The sequence below is a fragment of the Montipora foliosa genome, chromosome 1 (genome assembly GCF_036669935.1).
Source record: "Montipora foliosa isolate CH-2021 chromosome 1, ASM3666993v2, whole genome shotgun sequence".
NCBI classification, from domain to species: Eukaryota; Metazoa; Cnidaria; class Anthozoa; order Scleractinia; family Acroporidae; genus Montipora; species Montipora foliosa.
In genome coordinates, this window is record NC_090869.1 from 17,491,466 (window position 1) to 17,511,465 (window position 20,000).

At 39.6% G+C, this 20,000-nt stretch overlaps 2 protein-coding genes across 8 annotated transcripts in view; both read left to right on the top strand.

Annotated features, from left to right (window-relative positions):
* LOC137991763 (kinesin-like protein KIFC3) overlaps positions 1 to 20,000 on the top strand; it is a 54,115-nt gene that overhangs the window by 18,333 nt on the left and 15,782 nt on the right. For 3 of the 7 annotated variants that reach the window (XM_068836813.1, XM_068836820.1, XM_068836802.1), the window contains 3 exons: positions 15,004 to 15,052; positions 18,783 to 19,223; positions 19,723 to 19,845. In XM_068836813.1, the coding sequence (XP_068692914.1) occupies positions 18,831 to 19,223; positions 19,723 to 19,845 (516 nt within the window). In that variant the 5' untranslated portion in view covers positions 15,004 to 15,052; positions 18,783 to 18,830. Of the gene's footprint in view, positions 1 to 14,440; positions 14,746 to 15,003; positions 15,053 to 18,782; positions 19,224 to 19,722; positions 19,846 to 20,000 lie in introns of those variants that run through there. The other 4 variants (XM_068836799.1, XM_068836836.1, XM_068836807.1 and 1 more) reach the window with 4 other exon arrangements.
* On the top strand, positions 8,105 to 10,177 carry LOC137975547 (D(1A) dopamine receptor-like). The gene has a single exon (XM_068822665.1). It carries the CDS (start codon positions 8,754 to 8,756, stop codon positions 9,765 to 9,767), a length of 1,014 nt encoding a protein of 337 aa, XP_068678766.1. The 5' UTR covers positions 8,105 to 8,753; the 3' UTR covers positions 9,768 to 10,177.

Consider the following 20,000-nt stretch of genomic DNA (forward strand, 5'->3'; position numbering starts at 1 on the left):
AAAAAAATGCTCGAAATTCGCTTGCCTGGATATGTACATGTAACAGTGCATTTGCAAAGCAACAGAAGAGGAAATCACTGAGGAATAGTAAGCGTACAAAGAAATATTTAATGAGAAAATTTGTAACGTCAAGAACTTAATTAGTTTCGTTTAAATTTCTTTAAACAAGCCGCGTCTCTCTTTTTTCCCGTAGACACACTGGTGCAAACGCAAACGCAAACGCAACTGCGCCTCTTGTCTGAATTCTGCGTTCAAAATAATCAGGCTAAGTTGATGATTTCACAGGGTTTAACCATTTGGTTGTGGTACGTAATTCCCTCAGAAGCAATGGCCAGTTACGAGTTACAGCAGTTTTATTTCACTTTATGACAGATACATGTCAAGCTGTGCAAAACTGTATACTTTTTTATTGGTTAAGACCTGAATGATAGTTTGGATATTTTAGAATCTCTCGTTTATTTTACAATGTCACTTACATAGTAGCAATTTACATATGTTCGTAAATTTTGTGATTGTAAATTTTTCCTGTTACTTTGTACGTTTCAAGCTTGCTACATTGCGAGCCAAGGAGACTGGCGTTTCCTTTTAAGATAAAGTGGGCGCTTTTGCCGCTTTTCCGCCCGGTCATGTCAAGCAGAATTGATACTATGAAACCATTTTTTAATGTTCGTAATTACTGGGTTGCCTATGGCAAACCCAGTCGAGGTCTGCGTTTTGTTTGTTTGATTTCTTTTTTCCTTTTTACTGGGTTGCCCTATGGCAAACCCAGTCGGAAAATAGGTAGATTTCCGTTTTTTTTTCAGTATTTTTTTCCGTGTCGGTAAAAGTCTTGCCTGTCACTCCCCTGGTAAGTGGTGTCTTTGTGCATAGAGCCTACTGCGGGTATTTTCTTAGGATCGAGAGGGTAGTGGAACTGCGTAGATTTCTCTAGTGGACACAGTAGAATCATTAACTTAGCCTGCAATGGCGTCGAAACTCATGTAACGCGTATGGCGTTTTAGTGGATCCTTAAACAAAATATACCCTTATGGAGCTCAATAATGGCAAGTCAGTTGGATAAACTAAGCAGGAATCTCAAAAGCGACGAGTACTGGACTTCGACAACAATCTATCGCCCGTCGAGACAAAATCAAAGTGAGCTGTATTACCTGAAGTACATGGTAATTTGACACGATTGAGTTTCTTGTCTTCAAGCACGCAATGAAATAGGAAGAGGTTTTCGCCTCTAAGAGCAAACATGTTGTTTGTTTCAATAAATTTTTCGCTGGAAAAGGATTCTGTGGTATTTTCTGCCTTTGTGAATTAGAACATCATGTTGGGTATTGAATTTTCGAGCTTAAGGTTGAAATGTGATATGGGAGAAGTTTTTTAGTATTGCTCTGTAAGCTGGAAGGGTTCACAGGCCTGTTGAAAGCGTGCTTGAGTTTCAACAAAATGAGCCCCAAAAACAGTGAAGAATTGTGACGCAGTTGAATAATAAAGTAGCTGCTATTTCCAAAATGATGGAATTACCTGGTGATAAATAACGTCGTACGCGTCTTGGAGAGTAAATTTTGACTTTGCATAAATAAGAGTTGGGCGATTGTGATCTTTGTTTTGACTTCGCTCATTTCATTGTCAAACTTTATAACACTTGACAGAAAAAGAAACTTACAAAAACCCGGTATCTTGCCATCATTTGACACAGATACTTCACTGTTTGGCGAGTAAACATGCCGCGGTAACTTCATCACGGCGCCCGCTGAATTCCGGCGATGTCACTTTCGATTTTGCGATTTATTTGTGCAGGCAAAACGTACGATAACAAAATTGAACGTTGCAAAAATCTCCCAAAATGTTTGTCGCTGATCGTAACTTTTTATATTTTATATTCACGGTTCAAAATAAATGTTGTTTTCATGTCGTAAATATGTTATTCTCGAGCGATCGTCCTGGAAACTTCCTTCCGCTCTTTCTAAAAACTGTGTATCAATATTTATTTACTTTTGCATCAATATTTGTTTTTGCATAAAGCAAGCTAACAAAATCTGTACCTTGCTGAGTTCGCATTTGTTAGCGTTAATAGTATTTTCGGTCCGATGCTTCTGTTTTATGAGGGGTATATTATTTTGGTCTCCCATCCAAACACTAACCCCGCCCAACAGGGATAACTTCAGTGAACTTCGGTATTACAAAGCTGTCAGATACTCAGAGGGCACGCTTAAACTTGTGGTCAAAAGAAGTTTATCAACATGTCAGCCCAGAAGCCAGTGTTTCTCACTTCCCATTTATTTTCTTCAATCTTTCTGGGTTCAGTACTTTGCTAGTAACCACATGTCTTCTCAGACTATTTATCCAAGACTTCTACCATGGCACTACAATGATAGACAATAGCAAAACAATATCGTGCACTGTTAGAGCTACATATTACGCAAGGACAGGTCTGTTTCGTCGTACGAACGTGTGAGGACCCGTGAGCCAAAGGGCCTCGTCTGGTATGACTTCTTAATGACCGCCCAACTTGAAAAAAATTGTCTGGGACGGTGCACGTACCACAGGCAACCCAGTGTACCCTCACGGAGGGTCTAGTTAATTATAATTCCAGAGAGACGTAAGCCTTAGTTTCAACCGTAAACCTTTTCAGTTTGGCAAAAAAATTTACCACTTCAAACTGATAAAAGTTTGTCAACTAAAGATCTGCGCTTGTAGTTTGGACTGCAGGTCTGTTTATTTTCACGCCTTTATATCGCGTACGCTTTTAGAGGCGGCCGCCAACCGGATGCCAATTTTGTTTTGAGCGATCACCCCAAGCTTTGATTCCAGTGAACGCTATGAACGTGGCAAACATACACCAGCATCGAGAAATTTTTGGAATCGATCTTTCCTTAGAGAAAATTCAGATTCACAGCAAACTGGAACAAGACGTGTCCGTTCCTTTCTTTTACCAAGAATGAAAAAGGGTGGCAAACAGAAGTGGAAAAACGAGAGCAAAATAAAACTTGACCGCTATTGAAGACCATGTGGTACTTCGCTTCGCGATGTTCGTCTGTTCAGTTTCTCTGTTGCCTATCTCAGGGGTTTTATAGCACAAAGCGTTATTAGAAATAAAATTTTAAAAAACAGTATGAAAGATCGGTTCGAGTTCCGTGGATATGTCATTCCACTTGACAAAGAAAACTTGACAAACGGAAGTTAAGGTTCCATTCGAAACAACACAGTTCAAAACCAAAGATAAACTTCACAGTCATAAAGTAAAATACTCGAGGCAAATCACACGATCGTCCGCTTCGAGAAATGAACACGCTGTCTTATTATTGTGCCCTTGTTGCTTTGGTTTCAGACTACCTGGATGTGACCTCTTATGAGCTTGCGTTGGTGTCTGTTACTCATGGTGCGATGACAGCACAATAATAATACATTTTCTTTCCAAGTAAATCACACGATCGTCCGCTTCGAGAAATGAACACGCTGTCTTATTATTATGCCCTTGTTGCTTTGGTTTCAGACTACCTGGATGTGACCTCTTATGAGCTTGCGTTGGTGTCTGTTACTCATGGTGCGATGACAGCACAATAATAATGCATTTTCTTTCCAAGTAAATCACACGATCGTCCGCTTGAAGAAATGAACACGCTGTCTTATTATTGTGCCCTTGTTACCTTGGTTACAGTTTCGGGGGTAAGAGCATTATTTACTGGCAAGACGAAAATTTGCAATAACTATCGCTGGCTGGGAAGGGTTTCAACATGATAAATGCCGCTGGCTGGCGCCCACAGCGAAATGTATACCTTCCTGGCTGGGAAAAGGCCTCAAAATAATGGATGCTAGTTGGCGACCTCGGAAAATAATCTCTTGCTAGCTGGCTCGGAAGAACGGATATTTATTTCCCAGGGTAGTTAAATATTAACAAAAATGTCTTAATGGATGCCCACGTATCGTGTAAGTCAATAACAGATGAATTCAGAAAAAGTGTTCGTTGGGTACTCCTGCAAAACCAATTTCTGCTAGACACACGAGAAAAACAACCAGAGCCGACACACGGCATAGAATTTGTGCTCGACACAGGAACAAACGATTAGCTAGAGCCGACATCTGTGACTCCGCACTCGGCAAATGAGCAAAGGTAAGCTAGAGCTGAAATACGGCAAGGACCAAAATGTGCCCGAAACACGAGCGAACGTATAGCTAGAGCCGACATGGCATACCAGCTTGTGCTAAACACACGAGCGAATGTAAAGCTAGGGTAGACACACGGCAAACATACCACACAAGGAAACCCACAGGGATAGAAAGCGAAACGATGCAAAACCTATGCAAATAAGAAACTAGAACGAAAAGAAGAAAATGCACAAAACTCTAAAATACCTCGTTCAACTGTTCTTGTTGTCCACCGAGTGGGCCCGCTGGTTGCGCGGGAGGAGCCGGTGGAGCTGGCAGAACTGTGACCACGACGGCAGGAACCGGAGCAGCCGGTGGAGCAGGATTAGCTGAAGCCTCTAAATCAGCGGCCGCAGGTTTTACAGGTACAGCCATATTAAACACCGACCAAAGTTCCCCTTAAGGTAAAGCACGAGGCTAAGCTTCGGCGACGTGAAGCGGAGAAAACACGAAAATCCCTCCAGACTTACCGGCTTGCGTATCTCTTTCGAAATGCCGCGAATCTACGAAAACAGATCTTTAAGTAAGGAGGTATTGTACGTGGTAATTTACCACTTAATTATGCATCGCGCAATCCACAAAAGGAGTTACGTAACCCACGCATTTGGAATTCCGCGGCATAAACATGAGTGAGAATAGTGTGGTATTTTGTTCTAGCTCAATCCTGGACTTTGATATTCATCTCCCTCTTGTCTGTTCTACAAATAATTATACTTTCACACTTTTGAAAGTTTCTCCTTAGATAGTTAGATCGCACATTCTTGTAACTTGGCCTGTACTAAAATGGCAGCCTTATCTGATTCGCTTCTGCAATAGCGATTTCTTAGGATTTGCTTAAGGAAGTGAACTCGGTTTTAACCGTACGGTTTCATCTGGAACGGGAAGGATAAAGTTAAACGCCAGGCCTAGATATCTGACCGAAAGAAAGGAGGAAATTCAGTTCATGATTAAAGCAGATCGAGTAGTCTGTCTAAAAAAATTCAGAGAAATACCCAAGTCCTTTCATCAATTGGCGGATGTCTTGTGTTGTGCTGCAACTTTGATACCTCTAAGCTCAGTTAAGATTCAGTTACCAGCATACTATAAGGAATGTCTTGATGCGTGGTCGGATTTAAACTGGAGACCAGCAGCCAAGTTCATCTTAAGAAGTTTAAATGAGATAATTTGAAACAACAAATTTCAACTAAATTTCAACTAAATCCGGGATTTAGTTGGCCTTGGCTTTGTCAGGATAGGTCACGATCGAAACTCCATAAACGGCTCCTTCTCACTAGATTTTGTAGTAACATCCCCAGAGCAAAGATTTTTACTTATGAGAATTGTTAATTCAATCCCGGCTGACTGGCGTACCCTTGCTAAAGCTTCGATTTCGCTTCCACTCCGAGCACTTCCGAATCGACAATCAAGACAGCCAGCGGCGATTTAATTCCAATTTTCGATGTGTCGTCGAAGCAGATTTATCAATTTTTCCTCGAGAGAAAACAATGCCTGCCCACCACTAAACAAAATTTAAAAGATAAATACTCGGATACAATTGTTGATTGGGAAAGGGTCTATACTTAAGCATTTCATGTTACATTAGAATGGAATCCAAATCAATAGCGATACTCACCGTTTCGTCACATATTGTCATTAATATGCCAACCAGAGATCTATTGACTGTCGCAACAAAGGATTCTCTTGTTCTGTGATTGGCAAAATTTAAATAACAAAAAGAATTGTTTATCAACAGTGAAATCTTCTATACACTGAAAGAAAATTTGATCTTTGGAAAATTTGGTACTGGCAAATTTTATCTTAGTTCCAGTAGATGCCAAACAGGTGTACGTAATCTTCCAGGTTTTATCGCGAGGACGAGACGGGTATACAGCATTAAGCTTCATATTGCAAGGGAGTAAGAACCCTTGTTTATGTCTTCTCTCTTATTTTAATGTTGTATCACTGTTTTTTAACTTTATTTTTATTTGCTTGCATCGACTCTCTGTCCCTCATTTTCTCTTGCTTGTACTGAATTCCGTAGTCCGAAATCCAAAGTCCACATTCCGTGACCCAACCATAGTTAGAATAGTCATTCACATTTAAAACTGTTTTTAACGGTATTGATGCCAATGAAAATCAGTAAACGGTTGCTTTACAAGTTTCTACGATTGTATTTAAAAATATTTAATACTTTCATTACAATTCCGAGAGAATATTAGGCCGGTTAGCAGGGCCGTAGCCAGTATAAGGCCACTTGTTTTTCCTGCATACTAATATCTTCCCCTCACAATTTGAATCTTTGTTCGGACTCCCGAGGGACACGCTTTTTGTGGAAAGTTTTTGAAGCCGTTCACTAAAAACTCGCAGCACGTGTTTTAATCGGGTCTAAGAACACTGCTGCTTGTTTTCTAAACATTGCAAAATAACAATAATAGTCATGTACTTCATAACGTCTCGTACTTATTTATCCGAGCACAATAAGCGCTCTGCTAATTGGGGAGAAAACAAATCAACTCAAATTAGATTAAATCACATGGTAGACATATTACTTCACGATGCCCCTTCGAATCAATTTTGATGACTATGCAGCAATCTTTGCAACTGTCAGACTTTTAATATCTCTTGGTCAACTCAACAGTGTTTGTTTTGTTATTTCTTGTCAGTGTAATTTCTTATTTAATTTACTGTTAAGTAGCTTTTGTTTGCCCTCAGGCCTAGAAGCATTATTGTATGTATTTATATTTATGTAGTCTCGGTCCTAGGTGATCGATCCTCTGGAAGATCCCGCCTTTGATTTCGCCCGTCGCCAAGCAACTTGTTTCTCAACCCTTCCCGATTACATCTTTTAAAAATCAATAGCTGCATGGAAGGTGCGCGGGAGCGATTGCAGAATACCCGGCCACTATTGTATTCTTGTGCACGAATAGTTGACTGAAGTAATTAATTACACCTGAGTTTTCATTTTGCGGAACTCAGTTGTAAACCAATCTGTTTCGCTGCTCTGTTAACTTAATTTCGGAACGTCAGTATGAAATCGTTTTATTTTATTATTTTTCCACCGAGAAAACATGCATGCGTTGTTTTGAGGAATTTTCAATATCCGGTAAAACTTAACGATTCTCTGTTCAATCCTATTAACCTCAACGGAGCCAAATATTTTGTTTTCCCAAGAGCAATTTGTACGGTGGGACGGTTGTAGAGTTATTTGCTTACTACCACCAATTTAAGTCCTGGATGACGTCGGCCATACGTTGGTCGAGTTTTGTAAGTTCCCTACACTGCACCAAAACGTTTTTGTCGTTACTTACGCTTTCCGTCACATAAGGTGGCCCGTAAGGGTCATGTTGGTGTTGTTATTTTCTGCAAGTCCAGAATTTTCTATCTCGACTTGGGCTGAGGGTTATAAGTCGAGATCTCGAGTTATAAGTCGAGATAGAAAATTCTCGACTTGCAGGAAATAACAACACCAGCATGACCCTTACGTATACGGGCTACCGTACGTATATGTCTGAAACCATTGAATTAGAGGTTTTATTTTCTAGTACAAAAACTGAAATGTTTTCAAAACCGTTAGATCCAATATTTTGCGTGTTCATTTGAACTTTTTTGTTAAGATATAATTTAAAATTCGGACGCCTAATCAGAAATGCGTTCTTGCTAGCTGTCATCACGAGTCTCAGATCTTTATGTGCTTTCCGGTCATTCGGTTTGTCATGGCGTTTTTCGTTTCCTTTTATCCAATGATGCAAATGATATCTGACAGCTGAAATGATGGACACTCGCGCTTTTTAACATGACGCTTTCAAATGCAATACAGTATTGTCATGTTTTATCTCCTGGTTTAAGTGCGTCAGTGTTTTTGGATCCTCATCAAGTGCGGAAACTATTTATTCATTTTCCCCATATTACGGCACAGCGCGATTCCTGTCAAGTGTGAAGTCCAATATCCGTCTATTTTTTTCTCCTTGTCTTTTGTGTGGGGCGAATGCAAATCTAAAGAAAGCTTCATTTACACAGTAAGCGGAATCATTATCAGATTCATGATCAATTTTGATAAGTATCTGTAAATATAGAGGTTGACGCATTTCTTTGGCAAAAGTCTAAGAACCGTTTTATGGAAAATTGGAAGATTCTCCCGAGAAGTCAGCTAACTGATACGATAAGTGATTTTTTTTTTCGATTAAATCTTGCGATGAATTGATTTTGATATTGAGTAGGAACACTGACGACTTCATCCGCTGTTATCGAAGGAAGTGGCTCCAAATGGCCTTTGTCTTTTGGAGGAGTCAGCTTGTGTTTGAACATTTTCATTTGCGGGAGACTCTCATCTATCATTAAAACTACGTGCTACGTTACGCAAGCACCCGGCGCTACGTCTGATCGGTCTTTTTCATAGATCGATGGTCAAAATATTTCTCGGTTTTTCAGCAGACAAAAGGATTTGAGTGATCGGAAAATTGGCCATTTTCCTCATTTTAATTGACTATAATTCTCTTGGGTAGGTTTTGATCGCTTGATAAATCGACCAGTCAACGGTCACTTTAAACATTTGGCTAACTCTGGGTGAAAATTTCCGCCATCAAACAAAAAGCCAACGAGTTAAATTAAAGACGAATCTAGCTTCGACAACTCTCGTAATGTCGGCAGAAACAGTGATCACAACGACATATATGGTCTTGGTTTCTGTCATCGGAACAACAGGAAACTTACTGGTCATCTGCGCCATTCTCCGAAACCGAAGGCTAAGAACAATGGTCTCGAACTATTTTCTGTTCAATTTGTCTGTTTCTGACTTGTTAACAGTCTGTTTGGCAATCCCGTTGCGTCTTGTGGAAGGATTTCAACCCGGATCGATTCCTTGTAGCGTAGTGATAGCCGCGACTGTCCTCTTTGATGGTTTGTCGCGATTGAACATTAGTTTTGTCAGTGTGGATCGATTCGTGGCGGTGAGATTCCCTTTCGGGTATACCTTGTATATGACATCAGTGATTGCTGTTGGTTTGATAATAGGTGGATGGATAGTTATGACAGGGTTTGCCGTCTTGCCCATTGTGGGCGTTGGCTCTGCTTCTCCTGAACTTCTTCGGCAGAATCATGGTCTGTGTTTCTTCTCCATAAACTTGTCCACGGCCTACCTTCTCATTTTTCTCATTGGCTTTTGCTTATTACCAGTGGTTCTATCAAGCGTGATCAACTTGTTCCTCTTCAAAGCAAGCCACAGACAACTGAGGATAATTCAGGTGCAATATTTGAACGCTGAAACGTCTGCTGCCGTCGAGACAAACAACTTCGCATCCATTGCGACAAACGTGGAAGTGCGGACTGAAGGCAATGAACCAGCTAACACTTCTCGGCAGCAAAATTGCCGTAGAACAATTCAGTTAAGGCAAAGAAAAGTGTTAAAAATGGTGACTGTCTTAGTGAGTTTGTTTTTTGTCCTTGTACTGCCGATCACTTTAATCGATCTACTAGGAGCCTTTGGACACTCTCATGTGCCTCCTTTTGTTGCTAAAATCGCCGTATGCATGATTTATACCAACGCGGCAATAAACGTCTTTGTTTACGCCGGTTTCAACAGGGAATTTCGAAAAACGTTTGTCCAAATAATTCGAGCAGCTAGAGCGTGGATTACGAGTGTTCACCATCAATGATTTAAAGAGATGAATAAACCTTTTACGGGAAGATGCATACACTAAACGGCTTAACGTTTAGAGTAGTTTAGAGTAAAGCTCGCCGGTCTAACGAGAAGAAAAAAGAAAATGAAAATGAACAGATAACCAAATGGTGGGTGAAGTATCACTGGAGAAACAATAGTTGATCTTCACAACCCCCCAGGTGCATTGTGTAATCTTTTATAGGAGGGCAAACAAGTTATTCAAGAAGATTAAAATTAACAGATGAACTAGCGTCGAAAGATTGTGGATTGTGTCTTCAGTGGATTCTCTCGGACCTTTCACTTTAATGGACAATAATGAGATATGCTGAATAATACATTACTGAGTCTTTTGGTCGAAAAAGATAGATAGTTAACATCGCGCTCAATGATTCCGGTGGACAGTGGTCCTTTTTACAGTACATAAAAATAATCAAAAGAATGAAAAATATTAAAATAGTAATAATAAATAATGATAATAATAATAACAATTCTGAATAATCAAGTGTTCAAAAGTTTCCCTTTTTATTTTATTCCTTTTCCGCATTTCTTGTTGCGCCTTTAAATGAATTTTCACGCAAATGTGACTCCATTTTGAATTGGGACGCAAATAAAGCGAAAATGAGAGTGAATTTAATTTTCCACCTTTCAAAATTACGCCACTGTAGCCCGCGCAGCATATGCATTTGACCCGATTTTCTTGTCGTATCATTCATTCAAAGGAAAATTGGGCCACTGAGGTTATTTGAATGAAACATCTTCACATATCACTTCTAATTTAGCGCCGTTTTAAAAAAAACATTTACAAGGTTCTTTACTACATCATAAAATTAGTGTATTGTCAATGTTTGTTGACTTTATGTTATGCTCAACGGAAATAATAATACGTTCCGTATTTTTGGAAAGGTCAAAACCTATTCGTTGCCTTACCGGACATTTATGAACCGTATTTGCATCCATGCAACTCGAGCTCGATGGAACTAATTTAATTTAATCTATTGACTGTGCCAGTCAAGCTGACAGAGCGCCACAACAGCTTGCGCCAATTACTGTGGCCCATTGTTTTACCCTCCCAACCATGATACACAACATGAGCTTGTACCTCAGTCGGTAGAGCACCGGTGATCTAAGGCCGAAGGTCGTGGGCTCAATTCCCACCCTGGTCAGAGTTTTTCTCTGTCCTTGTGTGGGCCCATTTCTATTAGTAGGGTTAACGCTCACATGGTTCATATGGGTTAGAAAACTAGCCGACTGCACATTACACTCTAATCAGTTAAGTCTACAGATATCACTGAACAAGTTATTACATACAACAATCCTGCTATCGCAGAGTGTATCGAGGGTGTTTGCCTCCATAGCATTACGGTAGGATAACGTCGGGAAGATGACAATGCAAGAAAACTGAATGATAGTGGCTGAAGTAAGTTTCCGACAAGAGCCATGTATTGTAGACTTTTGACCAGCTACTAGTTTGCTTGATAGCTCAGTTGATAAAGCAATTCAGCGCAATCGCAGGGTCATGGGTTCGACTCCCTGGGGTTCAAGCCCGGGTTTTTGCAGCAGGCTTGTTTGCAGCTGTTTAAACTTGCATATCTGACTTGGATGATCTTCTAACTTTCATTCCATGTCCATTCCGCTGTTCAAATATATAGCATTTTATATATTCTGACATGATTTTGTTCACTCATTCGGGATGTAACTTAAGCTCGTAATTTTTGCACTTTTTTTTAGATTTTAGAAAATATGAACCTGTTTCAAAATTTTGGGTCAAAAGGTTCTTGTAGAGGAGATCTAGGTATAGGTGTTTTCAGTCCTTTTGGGAGGGTTTCAACCTAAAAACGGATTTCACCTGTGACATATTTACCATATGAATTTTCGGAAACACATTTCTGTGTTTCAATACGATACCGATGCAGCATTACAGTTTCTTTCTTTAGAAACTAAGCGGCAGAACCCTTTCTTTTTTTTGAGAATACTAACTGATCGTCCATAAAACTTTATATCTTTACTCACCTGCTGGAACTAGGGTGTGAATTGGAGTTTTTCACTGTGATACGACCATGAAAACCAACATCAATACGGATGTTGATATTGTACCACAACGCTTTTACAGGGGTGTCTTGAGGACCTCTCGATACGGCACAAATCTAGTTCTTTCGTTTTAATGAGCAATATTTGTGTCATTCTCCCACGCGCAGCGAATTATCATCAAATCTGTTTTCAATTAAATAATCGCTATCCTTAGCGTGCCTGTGCAATGTGTTTAAAATATAAATAAAATGTGTTCTTTATGATTGGCTCGTTTGAGTTTTCTGTTGTGATTGAGCAAAATGATAACTTTTGAAAGCGCAGCGAATTATCATCAAATCTTTTTAGAATTAGATAATCGCTATCCCGGACATTTCATCAATATCTATATAATAAAAAAAACATTACATGGCCGCGCGGGGATACGAATTTTATCTTCTCGTGCTTCTCAGCATTTGAAGATAAAATTCGTATCCCCGCGCGGCCATGTAATATCCTCTACTCCTTAGTCTGTTTGTACTGCACTTTGGAATTTAAAAAGATCTTTCAGTTCGTAGTATATCATATTGTAGGTGTTCGCTCACTTTGGTAGAAGGCTGTGCAATTTATGGTTTTCATAGCTACAGTTATCGTTGAACAAGTTATTACATAGAACAATCCTGCTATCGCAAAGTGTATCGAGGGTGTTTGCCTCCATAGCATTACGGTAGGATAACGTCGGGAAGATGACAATGCAAGAAAACTGAACGATACTGGCTGAAGTAAGTTTCCGACAAGAGCCGTCTATTGTAGACTTTTGACCAGCTACTAGTCTGCTTGATAGCTCAGTTGGTAAAGCAGTTCCCGCAATCGCAGGGTCATGGGTTCGACTCCCTGGGGTTCAAGCCCGGGTTTTTGCAGCAGGCTTGTTTGCAGCTGTTTAAACTTGCATATCTGACTTGGACGATCTTCTAACTTTCATTCCATGTCCATTCCGCTGTTCAAATATATAGAATTTTATATATTCTGACATGATTTTGTTCACTCATTCGGGATGTAACTTAAGCTCGTAATTTTTGCACATTTTTTTTAGATTTTAGAAAATATGAACCTGTTTCAAAATTTTGGGTCAAAAGGTTCTTGTAGAGGGGATCTAGGTATAGGTGTTTTCAGTCCTTTTGGGAGGGTTTCAACCTAAAAACGAATTTCGCGAGCGACATATTTACCATATAAATTTTTGGAAACCCATTTCTGTGTATCAATACGATACCGATGCAGCATTACAGTTTCTTTCCTTAGAAACTAAAAGGCAGAACCCTTTTTTTTTCAGTTTGAGAATACTAACTGATCGTCCATAAAAGTTTACATCTTTACTCACCAGCTGGAACTAGGGTGTGAATTGGAGTTTTTCACTGTGATACGACCGTGAAAACCAACATCAATGCGGATGTTGATATCGTACCACAACGCTTTTACAGGGGTGTCTTGAGGACCTCTCGATACGACACAAATCTAGTTCTTTTGTTTTAGTGAGCAATATTTGTGTCATTCTCCCACGCGCAGCGAATTATTATCAAATCTTTTTGGAATTAAATAATCGCTATCCTTAGCGTGCCCGTGCAATGTGTTTAAAATATAAATAAAATGTGTTCTTTATGATTGGCTCGTTTGAGTTTTCTGTTGTGATTGAGCAAAATGATAACTTTGGAAGGCGCAGCGAATTATCATCAAATCTTTTTGGAATTAAATAATCGCTTTCCTTAGTGTGCCTGTGTAATGTGTTTAAATAAAATGTCTTCTTTTATGATTGGCTCCTTTGAGTTTTCTGTTGTGATTGAGCAAAATGATAACTTTTGAAACCGCTGCATGCGATAACATGTTTGAAAAAGGGTACTAGAATGATTTAAAACGAATGATTTGGAGGCCACATTGGGCACCGATTTCCATTAATACTAATTTGCATGAAAGCAACATACTATCGCAAACCCTACTGCAAGTCATTAAAGCAATGAAGAGTTGACGTACTTTGAAGCATTGCCTATATACTTTAAGTTCTGCTACCCAGAGCATTGATAAATAACCAGGTCACACTATTAGTAGATGTTGTTTTGTGTAGATGTTACTAAAAAACCACGTCATTGTTTACACTTTATGATCTTGTGCATAGTTTAATTTGATCAACAATAGAAAGTACGCTGAGAATATTATATTAGTATAGGTAACCAAATCACGTCAGAGGTCCATTCCCTTTCTGGCACACTCGGGTCTTTTTTGCAATTATCCCCTACTCATCCAAGAAAAAAGATACATCTCTTCCGCGAAAGTTTTTTTGCTTAAGAAGATTAAAACTTTATTGTAAAATAACTTAAATGACCTAATTTACCAGTTAGTTCTAACGTTTCTGTGTTAACTTCGAAAAACATGGAAGCGGAACCTCTGAAAAGGGACACCCAACTTTGGCATGGATTCTGCACCGTGAGTCGAAGAAACGGCTGTCGAAAATCTATCTAGAAAAAAAAATATATGGGATTGAATTTTGTGTCCTCCGGAATTTTAATTTATGTACGTTGTCATCGTTTTATATTGACATCTATGAAGTATTTGTTTACATCGACTATTAAAAACATGGAAGAAAGTGCAATTTGCCTTCAAATATCCTTTAAATCTTTTCTCTTGTCCTTTATTTGTACGTCTTTTCCGTATCTTTAATATTTTTTTTCATTATAATTTCACCTGTTTATTTGTAATGTGGTTTCAATGTTCGTAAGACGTAAAGAATGCAGAGGTGTTCAATAGAAAAGCGGAAGCTGCAATCGAGCATAGATCCGGGGGACCCTTAAAACAAAATTGATGGGTCAAACGTACGCAACCGGAGTGGAAGACACTGCTTCAAGAGACCGCATCGAGTAAAAGTCTAGTTGGTAAGCCAAACGCCCCAGGGATTGTTTCTTTTTCATCTTCAGCTCGCAGTAAGTAACATGACCTCAAGAAAGGTCTTTTTTAGCGGATGCATCTCCAATGAAACAATTAACATACTAAGTTCCTGAATAAGCCTACGGCCAAAAAAGATGTTCGTCTGTATCCATTTCCACCGAGTCAAAAAGTCAATATAGTTATTCTGACTCTCCGCAAATACATACTGCTGCGATTCAAGCTATGATAGCTTTTCTGAATAAGCAAGCAAGCGGGCAAGATTGAGGTTTTTTCCCCTATTCTCATTTTAACAGATAAAAAGATCACTGAACCAGCTGAAAACTCAACATCTCAACATACCAGGTGAGACATTCACGCCATTATTGTTATTGATCTGTAAGAAAATAATCGTTAATAAACTATGCTCATCAGAGGCAATGTCATTAAATTCCTTCCTAGGTTGTCTTTTGAGAAACCTACTGAGATCAGTTATAATGTCTGTTCAGATTACATAGGTAAATTACAAAATCTTTAGGGAATTGAAACTGGTGCAAGAGAAAATTCAAGAGCTGATTTTGTGTCACCAAAAAGTCTTGCTGCCCTATTTTCATCCGAAATTTGGATGACAAGACATCCGTGGCAATATAATTGACTTACAGTGCAAAAGTTCTGAGCACATTTTCAGAATTTACTGAAACTGCTCTCATTCATTAATTACAGCTCAAAGTTTCACCAAGATCTCCTTTTTTGGTGACAACTTTACGGTTCACCAATACTTGATTACAGAAACCTTTTTTTTCCTGTTATGGTCCAGTCCTAATTATGGAATTAAGGCACTGAAATATCATAAAACGTTGCTTCTTCGTTCTTCGGCTCAGACTAACTTTCAAAAAAATGTTTACTTTTCGTGTTTTTTGCTGAGACGACTTCGTTCTGTTTGGATCACGCACTTACTGGACGTTAAAGTTAGCCGTTTCCGCTGCCGACTCCAATCAGATAGGCTTACGTAAACAAAATGCAACAGTTTCCAATAGGCGTTTTGGACAAAAGTGGAAGTCATCGTCCGATATCCGGGTAAGGGGACTCTTTCCAATTAGAGATGATTCGATTCGCAAACGAAGCTCAACGCAGACTGATAAGCGAGCCCAAGTGTGTACCCGCTATAGCACAGCCACGCCGCAAGACGGGGTGCAGGGATGGCGCAGTGGTGAGAGCACTCGCCTCCCACCAATGTGGCCCAGGTTCGATTCCTCGACTCGGCGTCATATGTGGGTCGAGTTTGTTGGTTCTCTACTCTTCACCGAGAGATTTTCTCCGGGTACTCCGGTTTCCCCTCTCCTCGAAAACCAACATTTGACTTGTTGTGTTAATTGTTAATTTCACTTTACAGTGTCCCCAATTAGTGCTCCAGCGCTAAATCTACTAGACACTTAAATAAAGTTCCTTTCCTTTCCTTTTCCTTCTCTGTCGAATGGCCCGGCTATACACTCCACGGTAATGTCTCCAATAATTGCGTCGTCAAGTCGGCGGAGTAAATCAAGTATTTCAACTTCAAAATTTGGTAACAAATGTTTTGATAGAGCCAAATGGGCCACAGGGTAAAGATTTGGAAGCTGACGTTTCGAACACTCGAAACTTCCAACTGTCAACTCTTTTGTCAATTTGTCTTCAGTTGATCAACTAGTTTGATTTGAAAAAAATGTGTTTCACTCATATTCCAACACAGCGCCTGTTTCTTTAGTAACTAAACCTATCATGTTAGTTTGATATATATAAAACCGTGTGTTGGAGATGGCCTAGGTTTACACTGAATACCCCCATTACTGCAAACGCAAAATTCTTGAATTATAAACAATAACCTAACAAGACCACCACATTTTGGCTACACCGACGATGCAGAGGAATTTGCGTACTTTTGAAAGAGGCGTTGCAGGCTCGGGCATGAAAGCGTGGTTTATTGACAAAAATGACGTGATTCCGTTTTGAGAGCAAACTGTCTTGTTCAAATCATTAAAATTTGACATTTCATTAAAAGACTCTATCTTCATCCAGCTCAGTCTCAATCAAATAAAGGAAATATTGGAAGTGAGAAACCGTTTTTTATGTCCAGAGGTAATTAGATGCACGCCGATTTGAATAAGCGTCACAAAGTGTCCTCTTGTCGTTCTCCCCAACACATCCCGTCAATCGTGTCTCGGAATACAGACAAATGATGTCATAAAGTGTTCCCCAAATGCTGCTACTCAAGTAAGGATAAATCGATGCATTTATCCTGACCTAAAAATAACGCTAACCTTTATCCTTAGCTTTTTGTTAGAAAAGGTAGGAAACGCTTGCACTTTAAAGTGACACGTCGTGTCGGATATCAATCGAATTACTTGCATTTTGGGACATAAGAGAAACTTAAGTGCATTAACGTAATTCATGTTTCATGTTTTAAAAATTCAGAAATTATCGTTGAAGTTCTACAATCACTTATTAGTTTCCAGTCTTTCATCTTAACACATTCATTCATTCTTTCATTCGTTCATTCGTTCATCATTCGTTCATTCGTTCATTCACTCATTCATTTACTTTAACTGAATTAATTGTCACGTCTGACGACGAACGGCGAGTTATCGAAACGTAGTGAGAAACGTCACGTTTTAAAAAGAAGGCATTAAAACAGCTATGTGCATTTTGTTTTTACGCAAAATGGACATTGGTAATAATATGGCACACAACATATGAAGGTCACTTGACCCGCAAACATATGTTGGAGAGTTTCCTGGGATGCAACCGTTTTCAAAATCTACAGAATTATTCGGGCCCGTAACGAAATTTGTGAAAGTAAGATTCGCGTATCCTGAAAAGCTCCTCTTTGAATACGTTTTCAAAACAAGTAAAAATATATTTGCAAATATACATGACTCGAGACATTTTTCTTAATTGAGAAGATGAAAGGGGATTTGTGCCACCAGAACTACGCACCAAAAGCTTCGTGACTCTTCGACGGTTCTCTGGATTCTCCAGTTTCTTTCCTCCTCCTAAACAAGCGTGCAGCCTAGTCCACACATAAGGGCCGTGTGGGAGAATACACTATGGCTGAAAAAAGTATACGTGTTTTTCATTATAAGTTATTATAAAGTAGTTTTCTTCTTCTCTTCCCTCCACACATTGTATCAAGAAACCAAACATACATAATGTACATCTTGAGAAAACCAAAATCCCATGCGAACAGATGATACAATAAGAATATAAGGTTAGAGAGGGAATCCTAGAGCCAATGATAATTTCTTGAAATCTATTTTTAGATCGTATCCGTGTCTGTTGTTTCCATAACCACGCTGTCCACTTGAACACATTAACTGACCAATGAGGCGTCGACTTTGAAATAACCACGAAGTTTGATAAAGAGCTAATAATAGATTTCAAATAATTTTCATCGTCAGAGGGGCTAATAGGGGGGATTCGATCTCTTAAGTCATCTTGATGACTTAAGTTATCTTGATCTCTTAAGTTATCTTGATGATGAATTGGAGATTCTCGGAAAAGACTCGAGTACTCCTTTGCAGCTGGGGCCCGTTTCTCGAAGGTCCCGAGAATTTTCGGGCGTATTTCGTGTGACATAAACCCCCCTGTATCTTCAAAAGGAAAACGTTTCAAGCCGTATGAAACTTTGCAAATATTTTGTTTGTTCTGGTCTTCAAAACATGTTACAACTAAGACCAGCTTTCCAGAATAAGTGGATCGTAGTTTGGAAAATTGCAAATCGCAACTTTTGAGAAACGTGCCCCAGAAGTCAAACCAGCCACCTTCCGATTACCATTTCGGATGTTTTTCCAGAAAAGTATATTAGACTCGCGGGGCCTCGGTGACCGTCACTAAACTAGCTTCAGGTGACAGAAATCCCGCAATCCTGCTGGTTCCCCTTCCTAACCCTAACCCTAAACCCTAAACCCTAAACCCTAATCCCTAATCCCTAATCCATAACCCTAAACCCTAAACCCTAAACCCTAGACCCTAGACCCTAAACACTAACCCTAACCCGAGTATCCCCGAGTCCATCTCAGTCATCCATTTCAATAGCGAGAAGATGCCGTAACTTTTTTAGGGATCACTTGAGTCTTAAGAGGAGCAGACGACAAAACTGGGGATTTGTATGGAAGGGGAAGAGGATCGAGACAAGAAAGGGGAAAAGAAACCAAGTGAATGCCCTCCAGACAACATTGTCAAGGATGGAGTCGAAACCACCACCATTTCTCTTATCCACGAACATACGTGTAAAGAAATTGGTGTCAGTTGCCCTGTTCGATGTGCGTTGAAAGCTCTTTACGAACGTCTTGACAGACTGTTCAATTGTTTCAAGTCACTAAGAGAAGCCTTGGGAGAAGATTTTGTGATCATCTGTAAGGTGATGTCACATTATGCCTTCGGCATTCACTCAATCTGTGGTACATGGTGCCAGTACAGAGTCCTCGAAACGCAGAGGCAGCAGTCACTGTATTATGGCAAGGACCTTGACGGCGACAAGCTTAAAGCAGTTCTAGAACAGGTATGAACGACGCTGGATCATCATCGTCATCATCATTATCATCTTTTCCTTGATCACCACCATCGCCATAATTGCAGCATATTTGAATCTGAGTAAAGCATGTCGACAGCTATCAAGCTGTTCTGGACCTACTCTAGCAAAACACATACATATTAATTGTAAGATACACTCAACGGTTGAGGCATTCGGGTTCTTGCCCCTTTGCAATCAAGAATGATGTGCCACTCGATTGCTTGTCGAGGCACCGGCAGCTTTGTTGCACCTTTCATAAGCATAAGGCGAGAAAGCATTGAACTTGAAATTCCAATCAACGGCGTCCCTTTTGACCGTGGTCAGCCGAATTGGCCCCGAAAGTTAACGTACAGGTGAAAACAGGAAACGTTAAATGAAACTGTTGATTGGAATTGAAATCAGAATCGTTCATGCTAAGAAATGAATTTGTTAACTATCATAAATCCCTAGTTATTTTGATTTTGTTGTTTGTTTGTTTGTTTGCTAGTTACAGAAGAGGACCAATTTAGTTATTTCAGAGAAAACAAATAAACAGCTTGATTACATAATTACCAAAAACAAGGAACTAGAAGAACAACTGTCAAATACAAGATCAGATCATGATGCGAAGGTACATCCCCAATATTAACGATTCGTTTGATGCCCTGCAAAAACTGACGAAATGTGATGTGAAGTACGTGTATTAGCCACTCCCTTCGTGGCTTCATAGGGCTGAACTACAATTGCTCTTGTTACGCAGCTTACAGTCAGTAAAGGAGGTGAGAG

What these genes read in the sequence shown, in the direction of transcription:
- LOC137975547 (XM_068822665.1), top strand. Translation starts at nt 8,754, where the DNA reads ATGTCGGCAGAAACAGTGATCACAACGACATATATGGTCTTGGTTTCT.